Below are 9,105 nucleotides of genomic sequence, written 5' to 3'. Positions count from 1 at the left end.
ACTGTTAAAGGTGCATTGATTATTTCAGCTGAGTAACTATAATAACTGGTTCATCTTTATAATTTTATCTCTAATAATTATTCTTCAATAAACGATTTTTATAGTTCATCCTAAATAATTTCGTAAATTGTGTTTATCATGAAATTAATCACTAAGACATTACTAGTTTTTAAATTAATATAATTTTCGAAAAACTGAATTGTAGAAATATTTCATTCACAGTTTTTATAAGTTAATTGAATATTTAAAATGCAATTTTATGCATTTCATAACTCATTTAATAGTATACTTGCAAGAGAAATTAAAAGTAATTTGTATGAACCAGCTTCAAGCTTATTTCTAGCTGTTTCTAATTTTTATGAATTGATTACAGGGCTATTGTCCGTGGGCAATTTGTTACAGAGATGGAGCTTTGTTACCAGCAAATAGAGACTTAGGAGTCATTATGTTCAAAAATGAATATTATGGATTCTGCAATAGAGAAGGACGTAACGAGTTTTTGCATAATCCTGATTCAATGATAGCAGGTGTTGTAATGGTAGCCAAAAAACATCCATCTTTGATATTGTTTTTACATTTAAACAGTCGATTTATTCTTCCATTTTTAGTAAATATTCATTTTTATTTAAATATTTTTAACTTGAAATAGTAGGAATTTATTACATACAACATATTTCAGAATCATGAGTCAATTGAAAAAGAAAAACCAGTATTTACTTCAGAATGTGAAACTCAAACTGAAAGTAGTTTAATCAGAAAAGTTAAATCTCCAAAATATAAGTGGAATGAATGGGATTTCAGAAGAGAAGCTTTACAACTTGTATTATTTTATGACATGTCAATGTTTTATTATTATTATTAATTTTTATTTAATAAAAGTAAATGTTTTTCAGGCAAATCTGCAGAAAAAGCAGACCCATTCTACACAGAGTGAACAAAGTTATTTTTGCCGCGACAACTGTACCCAGACTTTTCCACCTAAGTAATGACTTAATTTATTGTTTTAGATGAATTGAATAGGCAGCTTAATTAATTGTTACACAACAACTATTTATACTTAAAAACTTTAATTCTATACTTTTTATATTTATAACAGGAAATAATATACAAGATCAGTATTAAAATACATGATAATTCTTTAATTATAATCAAATTAAACTTTAAAAAGTTATGATTATAACTATTCAGAATAGCTCTAATATTATTTCTTTTAATTAATTAATTAATTAATTAATTCTTTTACTTTATAGAGATAATTTCTGTCAGACTAAACGAGACAATTCAACAACAATGAGTAAATATTCTTTAAGTAACCATCTTCCTCTGTGAATATAAATAATAAACAAACAGATTATTCTCTTCAAATAAATTTCTATTGAAAATTGTCAAAATTTGTTAAACAATAAATAAAAATAAAAAGTCTTTTACAAATGATTCAGTTATTATTGAAATTATAATTAGGGTTTAAAATAGCAATTATTTAATCCACCTTAAAAAAGAAGGGGGTATTTACAATCAGTGGCTTTCTCAAAAATCATGAAAGCACTTTTCCAAACCTTATTTTGTTTAGTACTGGTTCTATGGCAAAAGCCAATAGCTTAACAGAAAACTTCAAACTTCTTCAAAGCAATGTTCACCAATTCTTGAAACCTGCTTACAAATGGGCTAGAGTTGTTTTGTGATTTTTTTTGAAGAATACTTTCCTCCATTTTTATAAGACTATGTCAACCAATAAAGTGGTCCAACGAAAACAAAATAAGGATTGTAACCATTTCATCAGAATGTGTGTTCACTGTTTATAGTGTGAGATCTTATATGACTGTTGTTGCATCCTAATATCAACACAAGATTGAGTAAATCTCGATGGAAAACAGAATTGACAAGTCAGAATGATGAGAGATAGAAAATTTGCCTCATTTGGATGCTTTTTGACACCAAGACAGTTCAACCTTGGAGGCACCAACCAACCTGTTTATTAAGGAGAGAAATCGGAGGCATAAAAAATTCTTTTTTGAGGTATTCACCGTTTAAAATATTAGTTCAAAACTTCAATCCTTTTTAGCTAACTAAGTCCCATAGTCAAAGCTCCTGCTGAAATATCACTGTAGACGTATATTCCTCATTATCTTACAGCCCCAGAGCAATATTTAAGAAGAATGATGTTGAGAATTAAGTCATATTGTATAGTGTGTTGGCAGTGGAGATGATTCAGGAATGATGGTGTTCAACTCAAAGGAGAAAAGTTCCAGATGGACAGTGAACAATATAGATGACCTCAGCTCATTTGTAAAGAACCAAGAGAGATGCAGATGGAATCTCTGTAAAAAACTTCATACAGAGCTATGTGCAAGAACTGAGAACAGCTCCCAAGAAGAACAAAGATGATGATAAAAGAAACATTTTGTGGAAAAATAACTTTGTGGAATGAACTTTGTGAAAAGTGTCGCAACAAGGAGCTGAATGAACAGGAACCTCGTGAGTATTTATCTGTTTGACCCTTTAATCACCTATCTTGATGGTCTTGATTCCTCATCAGGCTTTCTGATTGGTTCCACCTATTTCCATGACTAATTCAAGTCCAGCTCAGGATGCAGAAAAGATTGACCATTATGTGAAAGGAATTGATCATGTTCAACTTGATGCCAAATTCTGATACCAACCAGAGATGGTTGATCTTAGGACTTAATTTTTTTTTTTTTATCAGTTCCTGTCAAAATATTTTTGTTTAAAGTTACACTATATGTCTTTTCCAGGTTTTTTATAATTCAAAACTTTTTGGGGAGAACTTTTTCAAATTTTTATGAGAATTCAGACTCAGTCCAGACCCTCATAGCAGCTTACAGAAAACAACACTTAAAGTGAGAAAAGATTCCCATCATGAATACCCATAGTGAATTTATAAATATATTATAAATATTAAAAAAAAATAAATAAATAATGAATTTATAATTTTATAAAGAAAAAAATAACTGTGACCATTAGACCTTTTTCAAATGTCTATAGATAAAAATAAAAACAAGAAAAAATCAACAAATATTAAGCCGAAGGTTGATTAATAAAACCATGACAAAACAAAATCTTTAACATTATTTTTAAAAACTCTAACTCGATATTTCCATAGATTTGTTACTCAGGTTGTTCCAGTGTATTATTTGGAATATCGGTGATGATTTTGTGTATGTCAGTTTTGATATAACTTCATAACTCATGTTTTTATGTATACATAACACAATACCTCCGTGTTTATTAGGTTGCCTTTCTGTTTTCTCTATACAATAATCTTTGTTTTTTTCTTCTTTTTTTTGGAAGAGGATTGTCATCATTTATCCAAGTTTCACAAATAATTAGTATATCAAAGTTATGGTCATATTCACCTGCTATATTAATTATATCTAAATATTTATTATTCAAGTATCTAACATTACAATACAGCACAAAAAGACCCCTTCTTCTTTGCATAAGATCAACCAACTTGCTTCTCTTCCCATTCAGTGTTTTGATGTTTAAAGTACCTATTCTTATACTTGTCTTCTTCCTCTTCTCTTTCTGGACTAATTTCTTTATCTGAACCTGTTATTGGTTCAGTAGCCCCAGCTCATTTGACATAGTTTTCAGGTGACATGACTGTGCATCGCTTTGGGGGGATGCCCTAATACAGTTATAACTTACTTGTAGTCTAGCAGACATTCCATGTAGTTTTGACATAGGTTTTACAGCCTACACTATAATCAGTCTTATATGACCATTTTCTTGCTTTAAATCAAAAATTGTCTCACTGAGAGTAATATAACTTTTTCCAAAGTGTTGATTCTGTCCTCCATTCTATCAAACTTGTTAGATACTCCACTCTATCAATTTCTGGATATCACCATTTGTTTTATTAATACTTCTGAATTTCAAATGTATTAATTTTATTTCATTCAGAAGCTTTTCAAAATTGTTTGTGAGGTGACATTGGGTGGGAGTGAGATTATCTTATTTTTTACCCATATTTAGATCATAGTTACAAAAAGACATGTTAATTTGAGCACACTCATCTAATCCTTTATCTTTTTCTGAGTTAATTATCATATTTTCATTATTCTTAATAACTTTCGATGACTTAGTTGTTGCATTTCTAGATTCCCTTGTACGATTTACTGAACTTATGGAAGTTAACAGATTCAACTCCAAAACAATAGAAATGTGCAAATTTAGAACATCTATAACAAAACAACAAATCACATTCTGGAACTTTGTTTGCAGAGAAAACAGATGTTCAATCCAGTATTATCCAGAAGCCTGGAAAACTCCCATTACTGATTACAAATAATTTTCCGATTCTGTTTTTTTACTTTAATTCTTTCTGTCTTGCAAGCACTAAGAGGATTTTTTTCCACATCTATTAGCAAGGAACAGGGCTGACATGCACATGCATCAAACAACAGATATAAATTTCAGAGTATCTCAATTTGCTGCTAAACAAAACTATTTACTATTAAAGGAATTATCACTTCAGAACTAATTATAATGTAGGAAAATATTATATTACAGTGCTAGAACAAAAAAGGTTCTATCTGTACAAAATTTTGAAATCATTTTCTGGAAAATAAAAGTGAGCCTCATATTTAACGTAATTACTATATATTAAATATGAAATTTTTTTTACATTACTTTTTCCATAGCTAATTAAGAGAGATATTTTTATTCACATGGATAATATTTTTTTTTAGAAAAAAAACTAGTAATTTTTCACATAGAAATTTTATGCAGCAGGTTGGTAAGAATCTGGAAGTTTAGTGATGCAGATAAAACTTTTATAAGAGGAGTCTAAACAAGATATAAAGAAAAAGCAAGTTTATTTCATTTTTAATTAGATAAGTGATAGCAAAAATTCTGCATTACTATTTGTACTTATATTTTGTGGACATTCTTAGATCTTTAGTTTTTTGAGCAATTGTATAGTAAGCAAGCATCATCAACATCAGGCATCCACTTAAATTTCTGATTATTCTTTTTGGCTTCAGAAATTTGGTTATTTCTAAAAGTCTTTCAAATTTTTGAGTAAATGATTGTATACAGAGTTGCTTGCTATATACTGTCTTTTTTCAATTGTTTGTGTTCTTTTATTACAAAAACATCTTTAAAAGTACATTTGTGGCAATGACTTGTTTTATTTGTTTGTACATGTGACGCTCAGTAGCATGTTATCCGATGGGAAAAAGGGCAATTGTCTGGTTCCCCAAACAGCGTTGCCATAATGAAATTTCAAAACGTACTGAAGCTCCTTCAAAAAATGTAGTATTTTCCTTCAAAATGAACTACAGTGATACCTCGACTTACGCTACCCCGACTTACACGAACCCGGAGTTACGCGATTTTCAAATCTCGTCGATTCATCTTTTGTTTGAGCACCACGCAACTCTTGATTACTCATTCCCTCCACACTATTGTTCAACTTACATGTTCAGACGTGTTGCTACAATTTTAGCAGACACATAGCTACAATTTATTTTGTGTTATTTATTTCTGTGTTTGTTATATCTACAGAGACTTGAGAGACTCTATGTGGTGATTTCTTGTAACAATGAACGAATCAAAAGACAAGATAAGATTAACGAGAACATTTATTAGCTTACATACATCCGACTTGGATTTTACACACGTTGAGAAATTATACCCCGACTTACGCGAATTCGACTTGTGCGGTTATCGCTCGGTCCCACCTATCGTGTAAGTTCGGGGTATTACTGTATTTCTACGGCTGGTTACTTTTAATATTTATATACCATCATACTCAATTTTTGTGCTTATTTCAAATTCATATTCATGAATACTTTGTTAAATATGAATACTTTAAAATAAAATATTTCATAAAAAGATTTTATGAAAATAGTTTCTATGGCTTTTTGTTAAATACATTATTAAAAATTGATTTTTTAAAAATATTATAGTGATGGATAAAAAAAATTATAAATTAAATATGTGTGGACAGATTCAAATTAAAGAAAGTTATTTCTTTTACCAAGATTACTAAAATTGAATTTCATAATTAAGAATTAAATTATAGTGGTAGAAAATAATATAAAAGTATTTATATTATTTGTACTGTACAATTTCAAAACTATTTTGTGTAATAATTCGACGCTGACTTAACAGCTATTTTGATATTATTGATGACAAAAGTTTAAAATCATTGATTTCCTTATCTGTCCAATGTTTTTGTTTGACAGAGTTGAATTGTTTGGACCATGTGGCTTGAAAAATTTTGTCAAGGTCCTCGTGAGAATGTGACACATGTGAAAGAGGACCACCGAGTCATAACATTTGCACATGCAACTATCTGTATGTTAGACAGAATTAGATAACCTAAATAGGGTATAAAAATTTGCAGGGCTTATCACACCAAGGCCGACTGAAAGAAGCATCAGAACTTTTATAAAAAAAGGGTTAGTCTTTAATAATCACATATCAAATTTATGTAAGTATGCATTTCGGGTACAAGGACCCCTCATCAGCTTACAAACACATGGTAAAACGTAACAAATACAATACCAATAACCTGTCAATACAACGGGATAACCAATATATGCATTGCACTGCATTTACAATTTCTCAATGTAGCCCATACACTAAAACTAAAATATCAAGTATAAATTAGAATACAATGACAATGTGGTATAACATAGAATATGTATCTGGTGTTTTTGAAAAATTAAAAAACGAATTAAAAAGATTAGATATTATTTTAGTACCAAACCACACAAGAACCATAGCAAAATTGATAAACAACAAACATGAAAATAATGAACAAAATGTAGTTTATTCATTAGATTGCAGTTGTTCACATAAAAAAAGATATATAGGGGAAACTGGAAGAAAATTTAAGACAAGGATTATAGAACACATATATGCCATTAAAAATAATTTGATATCATCATCAGTGGCACAACATTGCAACACTGAAGGTTGTGAAATTTTAAAAGATAGCATCAAGTGTATTATGACAGAAAACAATCAACTAAAAAGAAGACTACAGGAACACCTAGAAATTCTGAAAATACAGGAAGACATCAGAATTAATAACAACATGGGACTGAAGCTACATGAGGGCTGGATTGACATAGTTTACACTTAACCTTGAAACAGATGCTGAACAGATGTAGGGAGTATAGTCACATTACTTTGTAAAATGCAGATGGACAGTGCAGTTGATTTCACAAAGGCTTATAGATCAGATGTATTTTGTTTGTGTTAAAATCTGGAGACCAATAAGAGTAAGTTCATTGTTATCTTCCTTCCCCTTTTTTTTGTTTTTTAATATACTTAACAATATTTATTATTAATAGTGTAACCATCTACCAGAATTTGGAAAATTTAAGAGAAACTAAGACATTTACTGGTCCCAGATAATATGTTATACCACATTGTCATTGTATTCTAATTTATATTTGATATTTTAGTTTTAGTGTATGGGCTACATTGAGAAATTGTAAATGCAGTGCAATGCATATATTGGTTATCCCGTTGTATTGGCAGGTTATTGGTATTGTATTTGTTACGTTTTACCATGTGTTTGTAAGCTGATGAGGGGTCCTTGTACCCGAAATGCATACTTACATAAATTTGATATGTGATTATTAAAGACTAACCCTTTTTTTATAAAAGTTCTGATCCTTCTTTCAGTCGGCCTTGGTGTGATAAGCCCTGCAAATTTTTATACCCTATTTAGGTTATCTAATTCTGTTTAATTTATAGTCGTGGGCAAAAAGCGTTGTTTATTATTATCTGTATGTTGTTGATGTCGACCGACATACACCATGTGTATGTTGTGATTGGGTAAATCAAATTAGCAAGAAGTGACACTAGTGAGGCTTTATTAAACTAATTTTTTCACATTTTTTCCTTAAATTAAGGCATGAAATATTATTTTGTACCATAAATGGTACTGAAATATTATAATGTATTCAAAATGTACTAAAAATCTAAGTGTACTTTCAATGTACTCGAAAGGGCAAAATGTACCCAAAAAATACAAATGTACTAGGAATGGCAACACTGTCCCCAAACCAATCTTTTATAAACTCATTACTGTAATGAGAATATGGAAATTTAAATTTGGGCTTTGTCTGAGGACCCTAGATTGCCAGTGTGGTGTAGTGTAGAACTTAAACTGTTAGAGGTCTTATTAAAAATAAACCAGGATACTGGGGATTTTCCTGAAGAAAAATGTTTGAAGTCAACACTGTACGTGGGGCCCCCAATTCAAATTTGTCTAGTCCCCCATGAAGCTATAACATGCCACTGAGCATTTTCACTTACCTGGCTGTTATGATTCCAATACTTTCCATGTTGTATACATATCAAATTTTACCCTCAGAGATTTTTTAAATCTCAACATTTTGAAACCCCTAAACCCAAAACGTGGAAAAAAATTCATGGATACATGTGTGCATGTAGGTTGGCATTTATTTCATTTAATATCTCAGGATGGGGCAAGGATTAAGAAACAAAATTTGGCATATAAGGAGCAAATATTTATGCTATTAATTTTTTGGTGCTTGAAGTTAGATGGGGTCATGTTTCATATCTTGGGTGGAGTCAGACTTAATCAGAATTTTACTCGTTACTAACATTTACAATTTTTTAAAAATAAAACTTAAAATATCTAACTCAAAATTAAACGGTTTGTCTTTTTACATTATTATAAAAGTTATTTTTTTAATAAAATTTAACATGGCACCATACACTATTTTAAAAACTTTGCTAAAGTGTTTCCTAAATAAGTGCTGGGAAAGTCATGCAACTTTTTTTTTTTGTTTGTTTCAAACATAAAATGTCATTACAATAGTATAGTGAAGTAAAAACAGGTAATCACCACAGCATTAACGTTATAAAAATGTTTTAAACAATACATATAATTAGTATTTAATATTTTATAAATCATGTTTAACACCTGGCCAACAATACACCGTTTGATACTCATCAGTAGGTTGATCAGATGTCTTCCTTTTTTCATTTGTGACTATTTTTCTTGGTAAATAACAAGGTTTTTTATGCTGATGTAATTCACACTAAGTCATTAATTTCTTAAAACTTTAGTTATGTATCCACCTCCAAAATCAA

The 9,105-nt window shown here is 29.8% G+C and overlaps 1 protein-coding gene across 1 annotated transcript; it reads left to right on the top strand.

Moving 5' to 3' along the window:
* Positions 1-221: 221 nt before the first annotated feature.
* LOC111642680 (cilia- and flagella-associated protein 206-like) lies at positions 222-1,434 on the top strand. Its single transcript, XM_023389059.1, has 4 exons — positions 222-607; positions 680-820; positions 894-982; positions 1,251-1,434. The coding sequence occupies exons 1-4, from the start codon at positions 446-448 to the stop codon at positions 1,327-1,329; spliced, it is 471 nt and encodes a 156-aa protein (XP_023244827.1). The 5' UTR covers positions 222-445; the 3' UTR covers positions 1,330-1,434.
* The last annotated feature ends 7,671 nt before the right edge of the window (positions 1,435-9,105 follow it).

Source organism: Centruroides sculpturatus, unplaced genomic scaffold (assembly GCF_000671375.1).
Source record: "Centruroides sculpturatus isolate CEXI.00-Female unplaced genomic scaffold, Cexi_2.0 scaffold1709, whole genome shotgun sequence".
Taxonomy (NCBI): domain Eukaryota; kingdom Metazoa; phylum Arthropoda; class Arachnida; order Scorpiones; family Buthidae; genus Centruroides; species Centruroides sculpturatus.
This window is presented reverse-complemented; position numbering and strand designations above follow the sequence as displayed.